We start from the raw sequence: 27,487 nt of genomic DNA on the forward strand, positions 1-27,487 counted from the left end.
TACATAACAGCTTGTAAATTGTCCACGAGACAAGTTAACGATGCAGTCATCTTGGTTTAATGTCTGTCAAACACGGGACCCCCCCATCTCCTTTTAGCATTCCCAATAACAAGCACAACTTCCTAGGAATGCTTCTTCAGCAAGTCCCACAGAAATGGACCACAGCTACATTGGAGCTCTTTCAGCAGGGAGGTCCCTTGTGGGCTCTCTGGCTTTAAAGTGAAAGATATGGCTTGCTGCTCGTTCAATTCCTTAAAAGCCTATGATCAATTCCTATTTTTAAAAAAGTATAATTTACACTTTGATCATTTCCCCCTTGAATTTAAGTTCTTGTATTCTTTCACATTCAGCAGTGCAATAAAATAAGTTTAAAAAAAACCAATCTGCCTCTGTATATCTCTGTAAAATTATATATTAACAAGCTTACATTTACTCAAGATATGCACATCCTGGCTGCAATCCAGAGAAGATTAGCTACACTGAAATCCCACTGACTCAAATGAGATTTAAAATGTGACTAATTTCTCTAGTTTGGGGCCTTTCTCTGTGACAAGTCTTCAAGGTGCACAATTGGGTGGGTTCTCTGCAAAACCACCCAAATATTTTTACATAAATAATGTATAGTAATACAATAGCCAAAAAAATATCCCTAGGGTTACAGTATTAAAAAACTAACAGCATTTCTAGTAAATTCCTTTTTGTAACCTCATTGTCTCAGCAGAAAATGATTAGCCCACCTGAATAAGAAAGAAATGGTAATTTCCTTATCAATGCAGAACTAAGTCAAGTAACAAGTTGAACTTGATTATTCTTTTAAAAAGTATAAGATTCCTCAAGTGCTAAGGCTTCAACGTACTTCCTCCATAATCTATATCCTGAGATTGGGGCCCTGTGAATATAATTTTCTTGGTTTGAGACAGAACGATTCTTGCCCCCAAATAAACCATTCCTCAGTCTATATATTAATCTAAGTATAACACATTAAACATTTTTTTAAATGCCAGATTCCTAACTAATGCTTCAAAGAACCCTGAAATTGGAAACCTTGGCATCTACATTTCAAAGTTTCAACATCGATAAAGGCACTGTACTACAGCATCTTATATATACAGTACATTTTACATTGCATAGATATACCACCAAGGACATCGGTAAAGAAATAATTTACATCGGAGGCCAACCAAAGCGATGCCGCCACAAGGGCTGAAGCCGGAGACACCCCCCTGGGGCGAAGAAGGATTCGTAAAACGTTTTTCCACTGTAATGCAGAAAGCTCTGCCTGTCTTTCTTAGTCCCTTTATGTTTACAAAAACAGCATGTTTTTCTCTCTCTTCAGAGGAGAGTTGTCTGGTCAAACAACTGCAGATCAAACCGTACCCAGACTTCCCCCGTTGGGACCTCATGAAGTAGTAAATGTTTAGTTGTTGGTCCCTTGCTTTCCTGCTCCGTTCTGATTTTGGCTACTGGAACTTCGGTGCGACCCAAAAAATCTGTCGAACAGAACAGAGTGAAATTGTCAAGTGTGTAAATGAGGAAACAATGAAACATGGTTCCCGTGAAATGAAACCTCATTATTGGGGACTGCCCAGATGCGGCTTTCGCTCACATGTGCACAGCCAGCTCATAAGTGGCTCTTGGACTTAAACTTTCCTTCCCGCCCCCTCCGGGGCTCTGGGACATGCCACACTTTGATCTTGGACTCTTGTGCACAGATCTTTCCCTGGCCAGAGTCATACATCCTTTGGAACCATCCGGGATGGGCCACCAACATGCTCCATGTGAAGTGACCCTTCAAGACTGTTTGAAAGCTTCAAATGGTTCAGAATACCCCAACCAGGATGCCTAAGTGGGCTGGCCACAGCAGGCACAGCATTCCTGTTTTGGCCCAATTACGCTGGCTGACAGTGTGCTTCCGAGCCCCTACCATGTGCTGGACATTTGCTTCCCAGCCAAATGTTGGATCAGGCCAATGGCCCATCCAGGCCAACGCTTTGTCACACAGTGGCCAAAAATACCAGGTGCCATCAGGAGGTCCAGCAGTGGGACCAGGACACCAGAAGCCCTCCCACTGTTGCCCCCGCCCTGCCCCCACCCAAGCACCAAGAATACAGAGCATGACTTGCCCCAGACTGAGAGTTCCTATCTATAAAGGTAAAGGTTCCCCTGCTCGAAAGCCAGTCAAATCCGACTCTAGGGTTGCGGTGCTCATCTCCGTTTCAAAGCCGAAGAGCCAGCGCTGTCCGAAGACGTTTCCATGGTCATGTGGCCGGCATCGAAGACGTTTCCGTGGTCATGTGGCCGGCATGACTAAACACCAAGGCGCACGGAACGCTGTTACCTTCCCACCGAAGTGGTACCTATTTATCTACTTGCAATTTCTTGCTTTCGAACTGCTAGGTTGGCAGGAGCTGGAACTAGAGACAGGAGCTCACCCCGTCATGCAGCAACTCGGGTCTCGAACTGCTGAACTACCGAACTTCCACAGCCTGCAGTTCAGCATCTTAACCACTTGAGCCACCGCAGCTCCTGTTCCTATCTATACCTTGTGGCTAATAGCCAGTGATGGACCTCTGGTCCATATGCTTATTTAATTCCCTCTTGAAGCCGTCCATGCTTGTAGCCGCCACCACTTCCTGTGGCAGTGAATTCCATGTGTTAATCACTCTTTGGGTGAAGAAGCACTTCCTCTTATCCGTTCTAACCCGACCGCTCAGCAATTTCATTGAGTGCCCTCTCCATGAGTGGACAGACAGAATAGGTAGATTATGCTGATCTTTTCAGCACACCCTTCCCACTCTCATTCATCGACTTAGGTCAAGGTTGACATTAGTAGAATGATCATTGTAATTTTTTTTTTTTTAAAAAAAGGGGAAACAGATGAGAAAAGGTTGCACTGACCATCGGGTGAGAACTGATCCCGGTCAAACACAGTGATACACAGCACATCTTGATAAAGATCCTTGATGAAGAACTGACAGTTAAAGTTCCACTTGGGATTCAGAGTGTCTGGCAGGGTCCTTGTAGTAAAGCTCTGAGACCCCAAGCTGATTTCACAATATGGGTTGCTTTTCCCTTGACAGAGAACAGAGAAGAGCACATTAATCCAGTGTGGATGACAGTATACGGGGAAAGCATATCAAAACCCCTCCTCTCAATTATTACCGTTAGGTTTGCATGCTTTCAGTTCTGTCGCTTCAATCACATGCACCATCAACCGGCCTATTCCTGAATTCTTCTGCGAACGAGCTGGAAAAAAAATCAAGTCAGAACTAACAAACAACTTGGGTGCAAGAAGAAGGCTGATCTAGCAAACCACACGCCATCTCTGTTCCCTTGCCCTTGAGCTGACTCAGCAATGGGGACCTCCATCTCTCTTTGTGTAAAAGATTTATTATTTTTCTAATGCAGCACCTGTCCCCGCATTTAAGGCAGCTTAAATAAAGCAAAAATCTGGGGCCCCTCTTAAAGGCTAACATTGATTCCGCCATGAGCTTTTGTGACTCACAGCTTATTTCTTTAGATCCTTTGAAGATGAAATCCTATTCCACATTTTTATAGGGAAAATTACCAAGGTGGTGGGTGGTGGTGGGCAGTGTTCCCTCTAAGCTGAGTTAGCGTGAGCTAGCTCACAGTTTTTTAGCCTCTGGCTCACACATTTTTGTCTTCGCTCTGGAAGGGATGGCTCCAGAGCAAACTAGCGTATGCAGTAGCCAAATTGCTCACTCACAACTTTAATGCCAGCAGCTCACAAAATAGAATTTTTGCTCACAAGACTCCACAGCTTAGAAGGAGCATTGGTGGTGGGGGAGTTGGGGGCAGAAAGACTTGGTGTGAATCCCATCATCAATCTTTCTTGTGTGCCCTGACCTGGATAGCCCAGATAAGCCTGATCTCATCAGATCTGAGAAGCTAAGCAGAGTTGTCTCCGGCAAGTACTTGAGATGGGAGACCTCCTTGAAATACCAGAGGTGGGAGGCGGGGGCAGGCCTTATTCAGCCACTTCCCTGAATATCCTTTGGGCCCCCAGTAGGGGTCAGTCACCAGCAGTCACCATGACTTCCAGGTGTGTGCGCTCACACACACACACACACATACAGCCCCCCCCCCCCCAATCTTTCATGTATGATTCTCTGTGTAAGAGACTGGAAAGTATTAGGTTGTTACATATCATGCAAGATGAAAGAGGCTGAGGATCCAGAATCTCGTTCACAGTAAACATAAACAATAAGTGTAATTAAGTAGGATAAACAGCAACTAATTGAGGAAGCAGTAGTCTGAAGCATGACAAAATTAATTGACATATAGTATGATACAACCTATGAAGAAGAGACAATTAAAAATTTCAAAAAGTGGCTCTTGTTGAGCTATTAGAAATTATTGTGAATAAGGAAATCCAAGTCTCTGTTTAAGCCAGGATGGTGGTGTATAGTTTCTTGATTAGTTCTGATGTAGCACTATCGTGTTATACATGCCCTTTGAAGGTTGGGGTTTTTTTAAAAAAAAAGTAACAGTAATTTTCAGATCTGCAACAGTATCTCCAGGAAGATTTAAAAACACAATCAAAAGTTTCGTCACATAACAAAGGTCTAAAAAATGGTTCTGTGGTAGGTTACTACTTCAACTTGCAATCAAACTGAGGACTACTTTTAAATGTTAGAGACATCCCCTTGCAATCAAACTGAGGACTACTTTTAAAAGTTATGAACATCCACGTTGCAAGGTGCCTGAAACCACAAATACCAAGAAGAAAATATGTGGATATTTTGATGCAGGCACAAAGGACTTCTATGGAGGGATTGAGGCCCTTCCAGTCACATTGGAATCCATCCGTGTTTGTGCCTCAGCCCATTGCTTAAAATTCCAAACAACATTCGGCACCTTGGTAAGCTTTCTCGTGTTTTTTCTTTTCCGTCTCAATGTACTGTTCCGATGCTCCTTTAATCTTCTGGACCCAGGCAGTTCTGCAAAAGGAAAGGAAACAACCCACCCACAAGTTTGCATTTACTTAAATACTGTTCTGTAAATCTGACATCCGGGTTTCACACCTAACCACAAATCCTTCGAAGGTTCTTAAATCAGGCAGGAATTCTTCCCAGCCTCCAAATCAAAAAACAAACAAACAAGCATTCTTTAAGCATGAATTACACACAAAATCCTCGTCAGTGCTACCAAGAATCTATCGGCCCCCAGGTAAAGGTTTCTTCTGTAACCCCCCCCCCCAATGCAAAAGAAATTAGCAGCCTGAGTAGCCCAGTTTAGCCTGAGATTGTCAGAACTTGGAAGCTAAGCAGGGCCAGCCCTGGTTAGTACTTGGATGGGAGACTGACAAGAAGATGGGGGTTTGCTATACAGAGGCCCCGATCACACGGGCCAGATAACACGGGGTGGGGAGGGGCTATTTGTGCCGCCACAATTTAATCCACCACTACCTGATCCGATGCTGCGGTGGCAGACTGGGGTTGTTTCCGGCGCGCTTCAACGCGGCAAGAGGAGTGCGCTGGAGCGATCAGACAGAGGAAGTCCATCTGTGGCCCGTCGCAAGCTTTTGATAGTGGATTTTCACAGGTACCTTTTAACTCCGGATCTTTGGCCGGACGAGACGGGTTGGCTACGGGTGCGCGATGCTTGCCAGATGTGCCCATTTGAGCGCGCCCGCAAAACCCACCCAGCATCCGTGAGTACCCCGCGGCAACTTCTGCGTGTGATCGGGGTCAGAGTAAGGCAATGGCAAACCACCTCTGCTCATCTTTTGCCTGGAATGCCCATGGATGGGATCACCATTAGTCAGTTGTGGCTCGAAGACACCTTCTTCTTCCATGATATAAATGGTATGTAGCAGACCGGGTATGGTATTTTGGAGTTAAACAATTTCGCTGTTACCCTTTGCCATAGAAACTTAAGAAATGTCAGACTGCATACTAAAGCTCAGAAACTAATTATTCATTCTGTTTCTCTGAGGGCCTTTAAGAACCTCATCGGCATCAGCTGAATTGCTTCCTTAATGCTGCCCACCCAGACTGGTCCACTACCGCTGAAGTCGACAAAGAGGGGGCCCCGTACTATCCTCTGACACCCTCTGAATCAAGCCAACAGACACCGGAGCTGTTTGCCACTCCTACAGCCCAGCTTGTGCTACGACATAAGAACATAAGAGATGCCAATGTTGGATCAGGCCAAAGGCCCATCCAGTCCAACACTCTGTATCACACAGTGGCCAGAAATACCAGTGCCATCAGGAGGTCCACCAGTGGGGCCAGGACATTAGAAGCCCTCCCACTGTTGACACCCCCCCCCCCAAGCACCAAGATGACAGAGCATCACTTGCCCCAGAGCCCCTATCTATACCTTGTGGCTAATAGCCACTGATGGACCTCTGCTCCATATGCTTATCTAATTCCCTTTTGAAGCCGTCCATGCTTGTAGCCACCACCACTTCCTGTGGCAGTGAATTCCAAGTGTTAATCACTCTTTGGGTGAAGAAGTACTTCCTTTTATCTGTTCTAACCCGACCGCTCAGCAATTTCATTGAGTGCCCACGAGTTCTTGTATTGTCAGAAAGGGAAAGAAGTACCTGCTCTTTCCCATGCATAATCTTATAAACCTCAATCATGTCACCCCTCAGTCGTCGTTTCTCCAAGCTAAAGAGCCCTAAGCGCCTTAACCTTTCCTCATAGGGAAAGTGTTCCAACTGGGAGAATTATTGCAGTCTGCCTTTCTCAGTGGGACCTAAGGTGGATTGCAAGTATGATAAAAAAAAATATCCAGTCAATCAGTAAGCGGGTTGCAAGACATGATGACATCTGAATCTTAACTTTGGAATCTAAAGTTTCTAGTAAGGTAAAAAGAAATAATGGGATTGTAGAATGGGGAAAAGGACATGTGAACCTATCTGTTTAAGGCAGCAGGTCGATCAGTGCAGGAATGAGCTTGTCAATCACCTCCTGAGCAGCCCTGACCGGGAGAGCCCAGGCAAGCCTGATCTCATCAGATCTCGGAAGCGAAGGCTGTGATGCGGAGCCGTGACACAGAGGCCGGCGACGGCACGCCACCTCTGAATGTATCTTGCCTTTGAGCCCCACGAGGGGTTGCCAGACGTCAACTCGACTGGATGGCAAAAAAAAAGTCATCTCCTGAGTTGATCCATTATACTGCAGCTTTGCTTCTTCTACAACCAAGCCCTGCTGGACAAATCACTTTGGCACATTTTGCGAAACAACAGAAGCGGGGTGGGTGGGTGGGTGGGGCCTTCCTAGGAGCCTGAGGAACCTTCATCCGGTCTTATTCCTCCAGTAAGCAGGGCTATTTCTGGGCAGGAACGCACAGGAACGGAGTTCCAGGTGGCTCCTGAGTTGGCCACGCCCAGCAGGGACTCATTAGCATAATAGGCCACACCCAACAGCAGAAACTCATTAGGATTGGTTTCATTAGGGTATGTGTGGCCTAACATGCAAAGGCGTTCCTGCTACAAAAAAGCCCAGTCTTTTGACAACAAAGTAAACAGAATAAGAAGCAAAAAGTGGGTGTGGCTGGACAATAACACTTCTGGTAACATGGGGGTGTGGCCTAATATGCCAATGAGTTTCTGCTGTTGGGTGTGGCCTATTATGCTAATGAGTTCCTGCTGGGCTTTTTATACCAAAAAAGCCCTGCCAGTAAGTATTTTTCCATGTGACAGTCCCAAGCCCCTGATGCATAATTTCAGATTAGTACTCTCGGAGCTCACCTCTCGTTGACATTGTCTGTTTTTAGGATGTACACTCTGTCGATATGGGAGATATGGAAAACCGGCTCATCGCTTGAAGGGTCGGTTGGCAATTTCACCAGGACTTCATTAAGAAAAATGGGCTGGAAGAAACAGGTTATTAACTTCAGTGTGTGTGTGTGGGGGAATCCACTTTGACAAAAAACTAAAATGGTAGTTAATACTCTCTTCTTCAGGCTAGTTAACGCATGCGTGCACAACCTGCAGCAATAAGTGGAACTGTCATCATGTGGGAATGAGCTATCAAAGGGATAACAACACAGACAGGACTTTCCAATCACTCAGTGCAACGGAATCAAGTGTATCAAATGAGGAACATACAGGCCAGGGCTATTTTTGGGCAGGAACGCACAGGAACGGAGTTCTGGCTGGCTCCTGAGTTGGCCACACCCAGCAGGAACTCATTAGCATAATAGGCCACACCCAACAGCAGGAACCCATTAGGATTGGCTACATTAGGGGTGTGTGGCCTAACATGCAAAGGAGTTCCTGCTACAAAAAAGCCCTGGGTTTTGACAACAAACAAGGTTAACAGAATAAGAAGCAAAAGGTTGGTGTGGCTGGATGACCACACTTCTGGTAACGTGTGGGTGCGGCCTAATGTGCTAATGAGCTGTGCTGTCAGGGGTGTGGCCTATTATGCTAATGAGTTCCTGCTGGGCTTTTTCTACAAAAAAAGCCCTGGGTGTGACCCAATTCTTAGCAGGGTTATCAATTACATCAGCACAAACTGAGGATTGACAGTGTCTGTCTGTATCTTGCACCCAATCTACAAAAAAAGCCCTGGGTGTGACCCAGTTCTTAGCAGGGCTATCAGTTACATCAGCACAAACCGAGGATTGCCAATGTCTGTTTGTATCTTGCACCCTAAGTCCTTCTTTGCAACATCCTCCCCACCTTCTGACTGGGATAAAAAGACTCTGGGATCTCCATTCTGACGTGTATCTGATGAAGGGAGCCTTGACTCTCGAAAGTTGATACCCTGGAAATCTCGTTGGCCCCTAAGGTGCTATTGGACTCGGATCTAGCAGTTCTACCGGAGAACAACACAGCTACCCTCTGAAAAGAATCTCTATCTGAACAGCTCGATTCAAAGTCTAGTAGAACCTTAAGGCCAACAAGATTTTCAGGATATAAGCTTTCTAGAGTCAACGCTCCCTTTGTCAGAAAGTGATCTGTATTTGGTAGCCTACCAAGAATCTCTGACTCTCCATTTGATCTCTTAAAAAAGAAACTGCAGTTGGCTGTTTCCAGGAGGAAAGGTTCATCTAACCAATGCTAAGATGCATAAGATTTTCATCACACACTAGAGGAAGGAGGAGGAGGAGACTGGATTTATATCCCACTTTTCAGTACCCAAAGGAGTCTCAAAGCGGCTGACAATCCCTTTCCCTTCCTCTCCCCACAACAGACACCCTGTGAGGTAGGTGGGGCAGAGAGAGCTCTCTCGAGGACTGCCCTGGAGAGAACAGCTCTGAGAGAACTTGTGACTGACCCAAGGTCACACCAGCAGCTGCATGGGGAGGAGTGGGGAATCAAACCCGGTTCTCCCAGATTAGAGTCCGCGGTCTTAACCACTACACCAAACTGAAGAGGATTTGTCCATAATAAGAGCTGTGGGCCACTAGTCTGCAAAAATCATCAATAGCGTGAGAGGAGAACAATCCAGTTGCAAGAGGAAGCGTAGCTGATGGAGAAAGAAAAGAGTCTTGTCCCCTCCTGTCTCCCAAACCACAGCTTCTCCAGGCGTGTTATTAATTCACTCACTGTTTTGTACATTTTGAACTGAGACGTCGACTTGGGGCTGAACAGCTTATCCGACCCGGTAGAGACAAACTGCTTGATCATGTAGGTGAGAAGGAGGAAATCGCTGAAGAGGAAGCCGTAGAGTTCCTTGTTGCTCTTCACCTTGTAGAGTTTGCCGCTGTGCAGAAGCTTCCTCGGGCCCAGGCAGTTGGTTAGAGAGTTAAAAATCAGTTGCTGGGAGGAAAGGAGCACAAAATCAAACTGATGTGACTGCACCACCATGCACCAGATTTGACAGATAGCCAAAGCCAACTTGCAAGCCTCAATTGGAGGCAGTGGGTCTATGCTATACTTATTGCACTAACATCAGGCAGGTTGGGTCAAACCTCCAGCATAAGGCAGGTCCCCCTCTGCCTGTTTCACCTGCTCATTTCATCTTGCTCTTAGTCATGCCTCAGTCTGCAAAATGGCACCAGCTGCTTCAATGCCCTTGCACTGCTGCCACAGTGAACATGGGAAGCAGCCTTATACTGAATCAGACCTTTGGTCCATCGAGGTCAGTACTGTCTGCTCAAATTGGCAGCGGCTCACCAGGGTCTCAGGCGGAGACCCTTGCACATACCCTAATACCAGGATCCTTTAACTGGAGGTGCCAGGGATTGAACCTAGGACCTTCTGCACGCTAAGCAGATGCTCTCCCACTGAGCCATGGCCCCTTCCCGATCCATGGACCATCGTTCCTCTCGCCTCAGCACCAATCCCTCCTGCAACTCTGCTAACATATAGCTGGTTGTTTCAGAGCAATGGGGAAACCTGCAATTCTATGCTGGGCTCAGCTAGAGAGCCACAGACGCCACAAGGGCAAATGGGTGCAGCCGTATTTGGGCCTTTTGGAAAGAAGATGGTTGTATCCACCCCACTGGCTATTCTGGATGTATAGCCATTGTGCAGACAATTAGTAGGGCCAGGGGTCATTTAGTAGAAAAAGAGCTGCAGGAGCTCATCAGCATGTCTAATAGGCTATTAGTATAATAGCTCATTAGCATATGCCACGCCCCCTGACATCAGTGGAAGTGATGTCAGAAGGGGAAGCAAAAAGGGGGGAGGCATCTTCAAAAGCCTCCCCTTCCCTTCCCCAGCTGGCCTGCAGGGGGTGGGGAGCTGGGGGCGGGTCTTGCTGCCACTGTCATTTGTGTTTGCTCCTTGGCTGCCGGAGCAGTGCTCCGGCGTGTTCCGGCCACAAATGACCCCTGGGTAGGGCTGTTGGGAAGAGCTGCTAAGCAAATGCTGAATCTGGTGAGTGACACGGAACTTAACATTTTGAGAATATCTGCTTCATTCTTTATCGTCAGGTTTCTAGCCCTGATAGGTTACCCACTTAAAAACAAGCAGTATCTCCTGAAATCTCAGAAGCACTAGGGGCTAAACGTGCTGTGTGATATCCGGGCTGTGGCACCTCTCGTGCTTTTTTCATCCTTACAATTCTGTAGACCCTCCCCATCAATCCTGCTCTTTGCACCAGTTCTTATTTTCACAGTGCAATCCAAACTAGAGTTACTGCAGTCTAAGCTTGCTGGTTTCAATGGATTTAGACCGGACTACACCACTTTTCTCTGAGTACTTGCTGACAAAAGCCACATTCTTTGAAAACCTGGATCTCTGAAAGAAGAATAATGGGAAAGAGAGAAAACGCGGATGAGTGAAGTCTACCCGTTCACGTCATCTGTTCTGAACAAAATGGCGGAAGAGGGTGGCTTTGATGGAAAACATGCCCGTTTTCTAATGCAAAGGACATACTCCTCTGTCACATGGTTCAACAGAGAGCCAGCCCGCTCTCCCCAGTTTGGGATTTGTTTTACTTAATATAACAGGGGTCCCCACCGACACCTTTCCTGGTGCCTGCCAAGTGTTTTTAGAAAGTGGGCTGGGCTAAGTGGGGCTTGTACCCAGCAGGCTGCTGATTGGCTGTGCAGACTAAAAGGCATCCTGTTAAACAGAGCTTCTGCCTTGAATGTTGACAGGTTACTGTGTTGAGAGTTATGCATCCTTGTTTCCTAACATTTTGTGGTTGTCTCTGCCCTCCTGCCACAGCCATTTTGCTGACAGGTTACTGTGTTGAGAGTTATGCATGACCTTGTTTCCTAACATTTTGTGGTTGGCTCCGCCCTCCTGCCACAGCCATTTTGTTGTTGTTGTGTCAAAATTCCAAAGGTGCCGGCAGGCTAATAAACGTTGGGGAGCCCTGTAATATCGCTTTGTTTCTCCAGGACCCGTGGCAACAGTCCAACCCCTGGTTACCTCGGCAAGTCCTTCACACTGCACATGTGATTGTATCCACTCAAGTCGGTCTGAATTTTCTTTTTCACGCACTCCCTCATTGACCTGGGAACACAGCTCCTCGGCACGCTCAAGGGCCAGCTTCAGATTTGTGTAATCCGGGTGAGTTTCAGGGGTATTCTCCAGGATCTGGTTGGAAAAAGAATGACGGGTCATTGCTCACGTAACAAAATGGGCCACAGCCTGTCAGAGGAAAACCCACTTCTGGACTGTGCTTTCCGCATTCGTACAAACATCTCTGCTCATCCTCTCCCAGAGCTACCCGTGGAGCTGCTCCTGGATTGCACCCGGTACTCTGGACTGCAAAGAAGTGGATACTCACACTCTTTATGAGAAGAGGGTAGCGGGTAATCCTCTGCATGGGTTTCAACAGGAAGCTGGACAGGGGCATTCCTTTGCAGCGCGGGTCCGAAGCCAGTTTCTGCAGGTTAAACCAGAACATTGACAGACTTCATTAACCATTTAAGGATTCGTGCTACTGATTTGTATTTACAGAGCCGTTCTAAACGTGCAAAGCTTTACCCATTTTAACTGGCCATCTTTTGCAAAGGGAAAGTCACAGCCGTCCTATTTTATCATATAAAGATTATGGCTCGAGATGGAGCAATAGACCCAAGACCACTTCATTGTGGAAAAACAAAACCTGAACGTTTGTTCTGCAGTTGAAACCAACCAACATTCACTCGAGGAGGCCCACAATGGGGGGGAGAAAAGCATTCACAAGGAACGCCAGGTAATGTGGTGCCTTCCATGAAGATAGTTTCACAGGGTAGCCATGCTGGTGTGCAGTAGAAGAGTCAGATTAAAGTCCAGTAACACTGTAGAGGCCCACAGGATTTTCAGGGTATACGCTTTTGAGAGCCAAAGTTCTCTGGTATCTGATAAAGGGAATTGAGTCTTGAAAGGTTACACCCCAAAAATCTTTTTGGTCTCAAAGAAGAGAAGGAGAGATTGGATTTATACCCTGCCCTTCACTACCCGAAGGAGTCTCAGAGCAGCTTACAATCCCTTTCCCTTCCCCTCCCCACAACAGACACCCTGTGAGGTAGGTGGGGCTGAAAGAGCTCTTGAGAAGAGTGCTCATGAAAGAACAGCTCTGAGAGAACCTGTGCCTGACCCAAGGTCACACCAGCAGCTGCATAGGGAGGGGTGGGGACTCAAACCCGGTTCTCCCAGATTCGAGTCCGCGCTTCTAACCACTACACCAAACTGGTTCTAAGCTGCTACTGGACTCAAAGGTAGCTGTCCAGCTAATGCAAATCACTAAGAAACAATTCAACAGGCCCTGGGAGCCCCTGTAAGAATGAAAACACCTCTTATAAAACCTAGATAAGAAATATATCCTTCACCAAAGAAAGTTAGCCCTGACACCTGACCATAGATACACAAGTTGCATGACATCCCAAACTCACCAGGGGATCCAAACTGAGTCCCCAGTGAGGGAGGGTGGTGGCAGTATAAAAGCGATGCAAAACTGGTCACTTCATCTAATTACAGGAAGTTCTGACCACACTTCCTGGTGATTCCTAGAGCTATACTGCTCACTTCTGAGTAGCTCAAGGAATTGCCAGGAACTCTGTGGTCAGAACTTCCTGTAAGTAGGAAAAGTATATAACCACCATCTAAGAACTAGTAAAGTCAAAGTCTGATAGTAAGATGTTCAGGCCAAGGCTACAATGCAGCTAAAAAGGGCACTTGAAAAAGCTTGGAAGCCACCAATCTCATTTGCTCTAGTGAGTTTCATTAAAACACAGGTCATTCACTATGGCGAGAGAATGCACGTTTTTGAGACTGGCTCCTGATCTGTTAACCAAATTTAATGCCGAGCCTGTGGTCTGTCTGCACTGGTCCCACAGAGAAAAAGGAAATCTGGCTGATATCGGTAGCCCTAATAGCCCAGACTAGCCTGATCTTGTCAGAGCTCGGAAGCTAAGCAGGGTCGGTACTTGGATGGGAGGCGGCCAAGGAAGGCTGTGCAGAGAAGGGCACTGCCGAACCACCTCTGCCGAATCACTTGCCTTAAAAGCCCCATCAGGTGGAACTCCATGGGGTTGCCACGAGTCAGTTGTGAGCCAATGGCACATTCTACCTTAGCTGACTTAAGAGGTTATTGGATTCCCTACCTTCAAAAAATCTTTGAAGTCTGACTCTTCGTCCGTTTTATGCTGCAAGAGGGCTGCTCCATTGAGCTGGCAGCTGCAGAACCGGATGTAGGCCTGCATGTGAGACTGTTCAGCAGCCAGGATGTCGCCGATCATCTGCACAGGCATCTTCTCGCCCCCTGTCTTCTTACGCACACGCAGCGCTCTGGAAGGAGGAGAAAGCAAAAGAGGGAGCAGCTTGACTTGACCCCTCCCAGCTGCAATAAGGGGGAGGAGCAAGGGCTTGCACGTTCCTGCATGCCACATGGAAGACTTCCCCTCTGTAGGGTTCCCGTTTGTCCGCTTATGGCGGTTGGCCTCCAGGTAATTGTGGCCCTTGCCTGCTGATCAGGAGTCATTTCGTAGAAAAAGAGCTAAGGGAACTCATTAGCATAACTCATTAGCATATGCCACACCCCCTGACATCACCGGAAGTGTGTCATAAGGCCACACACCCCGCCCCCAATGGTCCCGTCCGCCGCCGCCGGCCTTGCAGCTCCACTGCCGAGCCCCATGACGGGCCCGGCGGTGGACCTGCAAGGCCGGTGGGAGTGCAAGGAAGCCCCGCGAAGGCCCTCCCTGGCCCCAGGCAGGCAGGGGTGGTGAGAGGCAGGGAAGAAGCAACTTACCCTCCCTCTTCTCCTGCCTCCTCCTGGCTGAATGAGGGCTGAAAGCGGGGCGGCCGGAAGCAGGGGGCGGGAACTGCGTTCCCCCCCGAAATGACCTCTGCTGCTGATGCTCGCCTAATCTGAGAGGATACTGGGGCCAAATTGGGGGGGGGGGATTGTCCTGGGGAGAAAAATTAAAAGAAAACTAAGTCCTCATCTGATTACAGGAAGTTCTGACCATAGAGCTCCTGGTGATTCTTAGAGCTATATTGCTCACTTCTGAGTAGCTCTAGGAATTTCCAGGAACTCTGTAGTCAGAACGTCCTGTAAGTAGACGAGGCTTTATTTTTCTTTTTAATTTGTCTCCTGGGACACTCCCCCCACCCCCCATTCTCCTGCCGGTTCCCAGGATCTGCCCTGGCAACTCTACCCATCTGGAAATTTGAGGCCACCGAACCTCAGGAGAGAAACTGTGTCCCAAGGAGTTTGCTCTGATTTTCAGACTGGCTTTTGGATCCGACAGTTTTACAGACACTCTAGCTAGACTCAAAAGAAAGACTGATCGTTGTCTGAGTGAAAGGTATCCGTTTGTAGCTGAATGTTCTACCCAGCCAGGTTTAACATCTTCAATGCAAAAGATTTCTTTCTCCCCCATCCCTGGCAGTTGTTTCCCCCCCCCAACTTCAGGGACAATATTGTTTGCTTCCCATTCCCCATGTTCAAAAGCCAGGCTTTTGATTCTCTTAATTTGATGTTCCAGAGCTCTTTTTGTAGAAAAAGCCCAGCAGGAACTCATTAGCATAATAGGCCACACCCAACAGCAGGAACTCATCAGCATATTAGTCCACACCCCTGACAGCACAGCTCATTACCACATTAGGCCGCACCCCCATGTTACCAGAAGTGTGGTAATCCAGCTACACCCACCTTTTGCTTGTTATTCTGTTTACCTTGTTTATTCTCAAAACCCAGGGCCTTTTTTGTAGCAGGGACTCCTTTGCATGTTAGGCCACACACCCCTAATGTAGCCAATCCTAATGAGTTTCTGCTGTTGGGTGTGGCCTATTATGCTCATGAGTTCCTGCTGGGCGTGGCCAACTTGGGAGCCAGCCGGAACTCCGTTCCTGTGCGTTCCTGCCCAAAAATAGCCCTGGATGTTACCTTTAAGTTGTATCTCATGATACTATAAAAAGCTTCACGAACAGAAACACATTGTTCAAAACCGGGCCTTCGGAAGCGGACTCGTTCTTTTTAAAAGGGGGCGTTTCAAAGACACCTGAGATGCTTCCCTAGTTCTCCGAATGCTCCTTGGAGGGCCCTGGGCTGAGTGGCTGAGGCACGCGCTTGGCATCCTGGGCTTCTGAGATGCTCGGGAGAGTGTAGAGATATTTAAAACCAATCCTTACAAGCCTGACGTAGAGAAGATCTGGCGGCAGGACCTGAAAGTGCCCCGGTCTCAGATTACCTTGTATCCTACACATCCTACCGTTACAAGATTTAAAGAAAAAAATCGGAGCCGGCTTGGAAAAACGTGACTTGGACAAAATGGAGGTGTTACTGGTGGGAGGAATGACTGACCCACGACTTGCTGCTCTGGATGGCGTTGCACTTGCCCGAAAGGAACAGGCTCGTAGCTTGGGGGTGCTGCTGGACCCGGGGCCTCCTACTAGAAAAGCAGGTGGCAGCAGTGCCCAGGAGCCCCAGTCGTAGCTTCAGTCTTTCCTGGGCAAAAGGATCCGACCACAGTGGAACATGCCTGGTAACATCTAGAGTAGACTACTGCAACATGCTGTACATGGGGCTGCCCTTGAAGAGTGTCTGGAAGCTACAACTGATGCCAGAAATCACACACACACAAAAAACCCCCTCTCCAAACGCTAACGCTACTTACTTTAGCAACTTTGTACTGGACACTATGAGCTCCTTCCAGTTGACAAAGATCAGTCCCATTTCTGCTTCTGAGAGACAGCCTGCTTCAGCCATTCGCTTCTGGAAAACCTACGAACGCGCAGAGAAAGCAGGAGTGAATGACCCCCCACTTCCCCCTAGGAGCTCAGGGCAGTGTATGCGATTATCCATTCCAAAGCTATCCTCACAACAACCTTGTAAGGTAGACTAGGCTAAGAGAGGGTGACAGTTCCAAGGTCACCCAGCGATGTACACAGCAAGGTGGCGTTTTGAGCCTGCATTCCCCAGATCCTAGTATGCCATCCCAATAACTGCACGACCGCCGTGTTAGTTATAAAGCAGCCGGTGCTAGAGCAAAGGTCTCGTTCTAAATAAATGTTTTAGGATTTTCAAAGCAATAATTGCAACTTGGCTGTGACCCGGCTGCCCGGCTGATGTTGTCATACCTTGGAAGCTAAGCAAAGGTCAGCTGTGGTTTGTACTTGGGTGGGAGACCACCGAGGAAGTCTCTTGCCCTGACCGCCCTGCAAGGTCAGCGTAAGTCAGCTGTGACTTGATGGCACTCTGCACATGCAGTGACAAGTCTGTCTGGCTTGAGCACTGGGTTGGTTGCATTCTGGTATTTATTTGTCTTTGCTGTTTTTACAACAGGAGTCATAAACAGCAAACCCTCATCCCACAATAAACCTCGTTCCACAGGAAGACAAGGAAGAATTTAAAGGTTGCTACCGCAAAACAGCGTTCCGTGCGCCTTGGTGTTTAGTCATGCCGGCCACATGACCACGGAAACGTCTTCGGACAGCGCTGGCTCTTTGGCTTTGAAACGGAGATAAGCCTCGAAACCCTAGTGTTGGATTTGACTGGCTTTCGAGCAAGGGAACCTTTACCTTTACCTTTTTACCGCAAAAGTCAGGTGATTTGACAACCCCTGATAGAAATTTTGCCACGCGCAGGGTCATTTGTTTGTCTTGGTCTCTAAGTAACCAGGATGATTTTGCTTCGGGAGAGAGGAAGTCCTGACTAAATACAAGGGGAGATCGCTTCATCTCTTAGAGCTGAAAATTTGGATAAATCAAGCAAAATATGATCCACAGAGCCAATTTTACTGCTGCCACAATTGCAGAGTCGATCTGAGTGTGAAACCCCATTAAAATCTTCCTGACATCGCAGCTGGAGGTGGGGCGTTCAGGCGTGAATACCCTTCTATACTTTGGAAGAATCATCTCAGATAAGTAGTTTGGCGTTCTTGTTGGAGGCTGAATGCCCACTGGAAAGGTTGAGCACACTCTGCGGGCCCTGATCGACGTGCTCTCGTGGTCAAAGTCTCTCTCAAACATCTTCCAACGAGCTGTGACACTTCTTGTCTACTCGTGACTTGTGGCTTTTGCTTGCCCCGTGAAGGCTAAATGATGTTCCGATGTCATTAGCCTTTATTTTCAGAGAGCTGTCAGTGTCAACTGCTGATGAAGCTTAGTGCAGGGGGTGGACTAGCCATTTAATGTACCAGGGAAGTTCCCTGCAGGCTGCTGCCCTGGAGGCCATGAGGAGGTGGAGCCCCAGCAGCTCAGCTGGTGCCGCAGAGGCCTATCCGCTGGGGGCACCCCATTACGGGTGTGTTGGCTCACCTTTTGTTTCTTCCCACACCATCACTGATTGGCCGCACTGTGGAAGGAGGCCCAGTGTGCGTTGACGGCCCTTGTCTGCACTGCTGGCCAGGTCTGAGCCAAACGTGGCCCCTTGCAGCGTGGGCTCACAGCCCCACAAGGGCCACACACCTGGGTTAATTAATAATATTGATTCATTAATTATAGGCCTTCCCATCTTCTTATTTGAGCCAGTTTGGTGTAGTGGTTAGGAGCGCGGACTCTAGTCTGGGAGAACCGGGTTTGATTCCCCACTCCTCCACATGCAGCTGCTGGTGTGACCTTGGGTCAGTCACAAGTTCTCTCAGAGCTGTTCTCTCCAGGGCAGTCCTCGAAAGAGCCCGCTCAGCCCCACCGACCTCACAGGGTGTCTGTTGTGGGGAGGGGAAGGGAAAGGTGATTGTAAGCCACTCTGAGACTCCTTCGGGTAGTGAAGGGCGGGGTATAAATCCAAACTCTTTTTCTTATTTGAATGACATATCTTTACGGCCATCTAGTAAGGCACTGAAGGTTCTACTAGGAGACATGGGTATTTTTTTCTTCTTTCCATCCAAGTGAATCTCACCTCCACCACAAGCTGAAGATCATCCATGTATTTCTCTTCCGTCTGGATCAGCTCATGTATGTAACCCTGCCTCTTCCGCTCCATCGGCTGCATCGTGTCAAGGCTTTGGAGATCAGCACACCCTATGGAAAGAAACATGGCCAGCTGTTTTTAGTCGGATTATGAGTTTCAGTAGCAAACGTCAGATCGACAATATCTCAGGGGGGGACACCTTTTGGGAATATGAAGAGAGCTGACTTTGAAAGGAACGGACCACACAGATACTTCCTAACTGATGTCGCTTAATTCTCTACAATTCAACGAGCTTCATAAACCCCCATCGGGCTGTATCCTAAGTCCTGCGAGCGGATTTCCCTGCCTCTCCCCAGCAGATTACATCCCCTCCCCCCAGTTGTGCTGCTGGGGATGAAGGGACCCACATAAAAGAGCCAGTTTGGTGTAGTGGTTAAGTGTGCGGACTCTAATCTGGGAGAACCGGGTTTGATTCCCCACTCCTCCACTTGCACCTGCTGGTGTGACTTTGGGTCAGTCACAAGCTCTGGCACAGCTGTCGAAAAAGAGCAGTTCAATTTCAATTTCAATTCAAAACCTTTATTGGCATGGATAAAAGAGCAGTTTGTGTCAGAGTTCTCTCAGCCCCACCCACCTCACAGGGTGTCTGTTGTGGGGAGGGGAAGGGGAAGGAGTTTGTAAGTCGCTCTGAGACTCCAAGTGAAGGGCGGGGTATAAATCCAATCTCTTCTTCTTCTTCTTAAATATTGTCTGTGTGTGTCTGGGGATTGAATGGGATGGGGAGATAGCAAAAATCACCCCTTCTGCCAACAGAAATGCCATTTTTACCAGGGTAAATGCCAGTGGAAGAGCACCTTTGGATCCAACGCAAAATTTCCTGCTGCGTGGCGTGAGCTGATGTGGAAAGGCACAAGGATTGTTACTTCTTTACGCTACACGACTGGTTCTGAAGGCACCATGGTATAGGGGTTAGACTATCCGGAAGCCCCGGCTTGGCGTCCCCACTCTGCCATGCATGGAAACTTGCCGGGTGACCTCGGGCCAGGCGCACACTCTCAGCCTAAATTACCTCACAGAGTTGTCGTGAGGGTAACACGGAGAGGAGGAGAACGATGTAAGCTGCTTTGGGTCCCCATAGGGGAGAAAGGCGGGGTATGAAGTAAAGAAAGAAATAAAATAAATCACACAGAAGGGCTTCCAACACCTCCATGTGACAGCTCTAATACTGGAAGCCAATTGTGCGTGTATGGGGGGGGGGGACTTGAATTGGATGGGGAGATAGCAAAAATCACCCCTTCTGCCAACAGAAATGCCATTTTTACCAGGGTAAATGCCAGTGGAAGAGCACCTTTGGATCCAACGCAAAAGTTCCTGCTTCATGGCGTGAGCTGATGTGGAAAGGCACAAGAATTGTTAGGCACCATGGTATAGGGGTTAGACTATCCGGAAGACCCAGCTTGGCGTCCCCACTCTGCCATGCATGGAAACTTGCTGGGTGACCTCGAGCCAGGCGCACACTCTCAGCCTAAGTTACCTCACAGAGTTGTTGTGAGGGTAACACGGAAAGGAGGAGAACGATGTAAGCTGCTTTGGAACCCCACAGGGGAGAAAGGCGGGGTATGAAGTAAAGAAATAAATAAAATAAATCACACAAAAGGGCTTCCAACACCTCCGTGTGACAGCTCTAATACTGGAAACAAATTGTAAGTGTATGGGAGGGGGGAGACTGTTCCGGCGCACTGAAAAGTGATGCAAATAGTTGGTGCACTGAAAAGTGATGCAAATAGTTGGTGTCAGATCCGTGGCTTTCTCAGCAACGTTTCAGAGGGTAGCTGTGTTCCTCTGCAGTAGGACAGCGAGATTTGGGTCCAGCGGCACCTCAGAGACCAACAAGATTTTCAGAGTATCTGATGAAGGGAGCTTTGACTCTCAAAAGCTCCTAAGTTGTTGGTCTCTAAGATGCTCCTGGATCTGCGGTGGCTCAAGTGGCTAAGATGCTGAACTTCAGGCTGTAGAAGGTCAGTAGTTCAGCAGTTCGAGACCCGAGTGTGCCGCATGACGGAGTGAGCTCCCGTCTCTAGTTCCAGCTCCTGCCAACCTAGCCGTTCGAAAGCAAGAAATCGCAAGTAGATAAATAGGGACCACTTCGGTGGGAAGGGAACAGCGTTCCGTGCGCCTTGGTGTTTAGTCATGCCGGCCACATGACCACGGAAAACGTCTTTGGACAGCGCTGGCTCATCGGCTTTGAAACGGAGATAAGCACCGCAACCCTAGAGTCGGACTCGACTGGCTTTCGAGCAAGGGAACCTTTACCTTTTTAAGATGCTCCTGGCCCCAAATGTAGCTTTTCTCAGCAAAGTCTTTTACAGGGAGGGTTGCCATGTTGACATACCTGGCCAGCAGGGGTCTCCCGACATCCTTCCAGGAGACTGGAAGTGATGTTGGGCATTTTTGGGCCTACTTCCAGTCAGGGGTGACACTCCGGGTTCGGGGCAAAACTCTGTGGTAAATTTGTTTTCAAACCATAGAGTTTTGTCCCCCAACCAGAACATCACCCCATGGGAAGTAGGCCCAAAAAGGGTCAGTTGGGGGTGGGATTCCCCCCCGCTTGCCAGGAGCAGGCAAAAGCCTGCAAAAGCAGAGACCGGCAACCCTATTCACAGGACAGTCGCTTGGATCTCTGGGTAGTGTAGTGATTAGAGTTTTAGCCTAGGATCTGGGAGAGCCAGGTTTAGATCCCCACTCATGCCATGGAACTTCGCTGGGTGACCCTGGGCCAGGCACACTTCCTCAGCCTAACCTACCTCACAGGGTTGTCGTGAGGATAAAATGGAGAAAAGGAGAACGAGGTAAGCCAGTTGGGATTCCCATTGGGTAGAAAGGCAGGGTATAAATAAATATAGCTGCTTCTGCTTGCAGAAGCGCTTTCCCGATGGAAGCAGCCTCCGTGTAATCAAGAATGCAGTAGAGTAAGGTCTCATTGCCTTTCACTGTGTAAAGCAATTCTGTGAGAATGGACTGACAGGATCTGTCTGAATGGCTGCCTCATTTAGGACCATGAGTGTACCGTAACGATATTTTGTTTCAGAGGCCTCACGCTTGTATAGCTTTCATATAAATGGGATCAGCAGAACGTACTCTAAAAGAAAGAGACAAAGAATCTGAAACGGTCTAATCTCTAAAGAAAGTCGCCTCTGCTGTTGCATTATATCGGTTGAAAGGGCAGGCTTAAATAGCAACTGCTTCATAACATTAACATTCCAGGCGGGGTAGCCACGTTCGTCTGAAGCAGTAGGACAGATTCAATTTTATCTCCCCATCCGTTTTTTAAAAGAAGAGAACAGGAACACACTGCAGAGTGCCACAAAAAGACAGATTCACCGAGGATTAAAAGAATCTCTCATAGATCAGTCCTCATAAAATACATAACTAGCCCAATCACAGCTGATAACAGGGTGGCTCCATTAGCCTGAGGAGGACCCTTCATCCAACAAGTGGCTTTTCCTCCAGTGGAGCCTGGTGGAACTCTTCACCTCACAACATCCCTCCCCTGCGGGACCTAAAGCAGTTCCCCAGGGCATGTAAGACAGAGATGTTCCGCCAGGCCTATGGCTTAGGACAGCAATGGTTCACCGACAAGCCTGGCCTCCCTGTCTCTCCCCCCCCCATTAAGAAAGGGTTCATAATGCTCAAATACCATCTGGTTAAGATTTAGGGCTGCCAAGTCCCCCCGGGGGGTGGATAATCCCCCGCTTTGGAGGCCCGATTTCCGCTGCCGCAGAATCGGGCCCCAGGGGGAACCCCACCCTGGCGTGCACGTCAGCCGGATGTGATGTGATGATGCCGGGCACGCTGGGGGCGGGGCCGCAGCCATCTGAGGGGAAAACATAGTTTTCCCCCAGCGTGCCCGGCGTCATCACGTCACATCCGGCTGACGCGCATGCAGCGCACAGAAATTGCTCTTTTCAAGGACAGCTCTGACAGAACTATGGCTTGCCCAAGGTCATCCAGCAGCAGCAAGTGAAGGAGTGGGGAATCAAACCCGGTTCTCCCAGATTAGAGTCCACGCACTTAACCACTACACCAAAATATAATTATTGTATTCATTGGAATGTATTTATAAATTGTCGTTAACTGCCCTGAGCCCCATGTGGGGGAGGGTGGTATATAAATCAAATTAATTAATTAATTAATAATGATGATGATAATGTTAGCCAAAGTCGCCTTAGGCTGAAAGGAAGCTGCCAAAGTTTGCTCTATAGAATGGCAGGATAGAGGTAGGCTCCACCCCACTATTAGTAATCACAAGCAGCCAACTAGTCCATCCTAAATCATTAAGACAATGACTGTTCTTCTGTGGTCATTGTATCCAATTGCTATTATGTGCCAATTTTTCATCCCTCTCTCAAGATTATAATCAACAAAAGGAAACAGAAGTGAATCAAATTATAAGGAAATGCTCAAAACATTCCACGGCCTTTCGTGCGCTCCAATCGGTAGGAGAAATTTTCCGTCGTCAAGATGTCCCAAACGTCAGACATTTCAATTAACATTCTGATTAACAAAATAGAGTTTCCCCAAAATGGGGCCTGGTTAGTATCATAGTCATTCCAGGCATCTTTTTAATATGCTGCTGGAAAAGACTACAAGTTTTGCATAAGTTAAAAGTATACAAGGGGCTTATTCCTTTAGATTATTTGGACAGGAAGAAACGTGTTTGTTAAAAAAAAGGGATGTTGTTTGTGTTAAAAACCCCTCTGTTTTGGTACAGCCACCAAATGACAGGTGCTTTAAACCCAGAATTCTTCAAAGTGGGACGTGCCAATCACGTATAAATCGGGGGTTAACTGGAAACAGAGGAAAATTTGACATGCATATTCCAGACACCACTCTTATTTTTAAAATCAGCCGCTAGCAGGTTCTCTGGAGAGGCAGCACAGACATTTCTGAAATAAACAGATATGACATGAGTAGATGAGGGGATGGGAACTCTGAACATCAAAATTCACCTCTTCAGCGCATGTCTCTCAGAAAGTGGAAGATTTAAAAAAAAAAACCCACCAGGGTCACAAAGCAACGCTGGACTGATGGCACGTCACTGTCCTGATCAATGGCGAAGAAACAGCAGTGTATTGGGAAGGGATGATTTCATGGGGCTCTCCCCACAACAAGGATGACGATAAGAACTCTGATTTTAAGCCAGCCTCTCTTAGACCAGGCAATACCAAAACCACTTGTGTCAAGAAATCTAAAATTTCATGCAACTCCTGAGGTATCTACCAAGACCTCGTCCACAATGAAGATTCAGGTGGGTGGCCATGATGCGCTCTGAAGCAACAGAACAAAGTTTGAGTCCAGGGGCACCTTTAAGACCAACAAAGTTGAATTCTGGGTAGTCAGTCAGTCAGTCAGGCATTTATTACGGCAACAAGCCATGGAACACACACGCTTAAATATAACCTTCATATAACTGAATTTAGGACAGTAAAATAAAACTCTATAAAAATACAGTTGAGCGTAATAAAGTAAAAAGAAGAACATAAAACAGAGACTATTAGGCAACTATTATTATATATTTGATCGTGTATTTCGGATGCCGTAGCATGCTACCCAAAATCGTGCCACAGTTTCGGTAATTGTCCGGTTCCCATCAATTAACAATCGGGTATTTTTATGTGCATCTGAAGAAGCGTGCCTGCAGCATGAAGGCTTATACTCAGAATTAAACTTTGTTGATCTTAAAACTGCCACTGGAATCAAACTTTCTTCTGCTACAATGAATCAGCACAAGGGCAAAAATGATACGGTAATAAGATTTACTGGCTTTGATCTGACCTAGGTGAGGCAGAGTATCACTACAAGGGGCTGCCCCCTCATTGCCATAGTCTTCCATATCCACAGGGGTTATTTGAGCCCAAGGAGAACGTGGAAGGGGGGAAAGGGTGGTGGGGGTCGGGAGAGAAAATGCTTTCCCTAGCAGAAAAAGGGTATAGGATCGAAGTTGTAACAAGGGCGCGCAAAGCTGAGGAGCATGGAAAAAGTATGTCATGGCTGCATTCAGATGCACTTTTAGATCGGATAGAGCTGCTGATGCCAGACAGATTAAAGTGCATGGTCAGACAGCAACATCTGTGAATGGTTCTGCCGTCGTCGGCACCCTGTTCTGCCCCGCCCTGAAAGAGAGTAAAAAGACACCTGGGAAAGACCGATCCTAATACTTGCTGACGGGCTACGGACAGACTTTCCCCTATCTGATTTCTCAAGTGCGCTCTCAGGCCGCCGGGATGGTTTGCTCATGCCATTCCGACTGGGTTCCATTTTTTGGGGTCACTTAGCGATATGCACATAACCGTATAATTGTCCCCATCTCTAGGCCAGCTTTGAAAATGTGCAGGAAAGGTAGTGATCTTTGTCAGGCAACCACGGCTCACTGTGAACCAAAGGGATCGCAGTGCTCCGTGGAAAGACCGGCAAGCGATCAAAGCGGACACTCAACTGCCAGAAGTTGGAAAGCGCATGTGCAAAAAACTACACCCTCGTTTATGCGCATGCACAAAAGCAGGCAAAAAAATAAAACGCTCGCCCATCTGCACCATCTTGATCGCGCAGTGATGGGCTGAACCCACAGCGAAACAGATTACACTGGGATGTCTGATCAAGTGTTATGTATTAATGTAATAAATACATGAGTGAGCTTATGCACAGTCCATATTAAAAGAGCATTGCAAGGATTGACTTAACGGGCCAATCAGAGAAGCCTTTGCCTTCAGCGGGAACCACTCTCATTGGTTCCAAGCTCCATGTTCCTATTGGTTGTTATCTGTTTGTTGGGTGTGGTTTTGCCTGTTCAAATCGTATATAAGTCAGCCTTGTTCTATGTATTCTTGTCTTGTGTTATGAGCTGAATAAAATGAAATCACTTGTTCAAGAAGCTGCCTCGATCTCAGTTCATAATATTAAGCAACTCCATTTCAAATATCAACAGATGAAACATACACAGCTATGTCTGCTTTTCCCTTGAGGATCATGGGAGAAGTTGGGGAAGGGGTAAGAGCAAAGAGGTTGGGCTGGGAGTCAAGTTCCAATGGAGGAGGAAGAAGAGCCGTTGGCCAAAGGGAAAGTGAAACATTGGGCAAACTGGTACTGCAACAGCTAGGAAAAGGTAACAGCCACAGGGGCACCAGCCACATCGCAACTGGATAAAGATTTTGGTATTCCGTGCATGCGTGTTGTCTACCTTATAAATTTCAAATCCACTCCCAGCCTGTGAACTGCACCCAAGAGGCACATCTACACTAAAAATGCAAACTGGTGCCATATGAAAGTCATTGCTTCCACACAACAAAGCTGGAAATTCTGATATATCCTTCAACAGCTTCGCGATTGTCACAAGTGTGTTATTATGGAAGCTATAAAAAGGGTGAAACTCAGAAATGGTTTTAGAAACTCAAGAGAAGTAAGCTCTCTATGCGGACATGAACACACCCATCCAACCCCGAGATACGTTGATCACTATTTTGGAGGAAAAGCAGCTAACATATAACCTAATAAAAAAGACCGTAATCCAGGGCTTTTTTTGTAGAAAAAGCCCAGCAGGAACTCATTATCATAACAGGCCACACCCAACAGAAGCTATAAAAAGGGTGAAACTCAGAAACGGTTTTAGAAACTCAAGAGTAGTAAGCTCTCTATGCAGACATGAACACACCCATCCAACCCCGAGAGCTAACATATAACCTAATAAAAAAGACCGTAATCCAGGGCTTTTTTTTGTAGAAAAAGCCCAGCAGGAACTCATTAGCATATTAGGCCACACCCCCTGACAGCACAGATCATTGGCATATTAGGCCACACCGCCATGTTACCAGACATGTGCTCATCCAGCCACACCCACCTTTTACTTCTTATTCTGTTTACCTTGTTTGTTGTTCAAACCCAGGGCTTTTTTGTAGCAGGAACTCCTTTGCATGTTAGGCCACACACCCCTAATGTAGCCAATCCTAATGAGTTTCTGCTGTTGGGTGTGGCCTATTATGCTAATGAGTTCCTGCTGGGCATGGCCAACTTGGGAGCCAGCCGGAACTCTGTGAAGCCAGCCGGAACTCCGTTTCTGTGCGTTCCAGCCTAAAAATAGCCCTGCCGTAATCTAAATTTGTATTTGCCTGTCTACAACTGACCTGCCAAACTGATATGCGATGGTTACAAAGTAAGGAAGGCTTAGTATCTAAAGCAGTGGTCCCCAACCTTTTTGAGCACGTGACCACCTTTCAAATTTTGATGGGGAGTGACTGCCAAAATGACAGCTGCAGGAGGTGGAGCCAAACCTCAAATGGCTGCAGCAGGAGGCGGAGCACAACACAATACTTCTCACTGTGCAAAAGAATCGCAGAATAGGCATCACGTTTGTCATGATCCTGGGCCTACTATGGTGTGGCCTGAAGGCTATGGGGAGGCCTACTGGCTCCAGGGAAGCCTGTATTGGAGTAATCATCAGGGCCTACATTTCCCAGGTTCCCTCTGGACCCTGTGATTGGGTAACAGGAGGTTTTGGAGGGAAAACTATACCAGCTGGGGAACAGAGGGCGGTGACTGGGAAGAAGACGAAGAAGAAGAAGAAGAAGAGATTGGATTTATACCCCACCCTTCACTTGGCGTCTCAGAGCGGCTTACAAACTCCTTTCCCTTCCCCTCCCCATAACAGACACCCTGTGAGGTGGGTGGGGCTGAGAGAACTCTGACACAAACTGCTCTTTTTCAAGGACAGC

At 47.5% G+C, this 27,487-nt stretch overlaps 1 protein-coding gene across 1 annotated transcript in view; it reads right to left on the minus strand.

Moving 5' to 3' along the window:
* Nucleotides 1-1,176: 1,176 nt before the first annotated feature.
* The window catches only part of ITSN2 (intersectin 2), a gene marked incomplete at its 5' end in the record, with an annotated part of 77,032 nt that continues 50,721 nt past the window's right edge, over nt 1,177-27,487 (minus strand). Inside the window, 11 exon segments of the mRNA XM_015427449.1 lie at nt 1,177-1,490; nt 2,899-3,072; nt 3,163-3,246; nt 4,879-4,961; nt 7,724-7,845; nt 9,530-9,742; nt 11,807-11,974; nt 12,168-12,266; nt 13,969-14,152; nt 16,486-16,592; nt 18,711-18,832. Of these exon segments, the coding sequence (XP_015282935.1) occupies nt 1,333-1,490; nt 2,899-3,072; nt 3,163-3,246; nt 4,879-4,961; nt 7,724-7,845; nt 9,530-9,742; nt 11,807-11,974; nt 12,168-12,266; nt 13,969-14,152; nt 16,486-16,592; nt 18,711-18,832 (1,514 nt within the window).

The sequence above is a fragment of the Gekko japonicus genome, unplaced genomic scaffold (genome assembly GCF_001447785.1).
Source record: "Gekko japonicus isolate JY-2015 unplaced genomic scaffold, Gekko_japonicus_V1.1 scaffold2999, whole genome shotgun sequence".
In the NCBI taxonomy this organism is placed as follows: Eukaryota; Metazoa; Chordata; class Lepidosauria; order Squamata; family Gekkonidae; genus Gekko; species Gekko japonicus.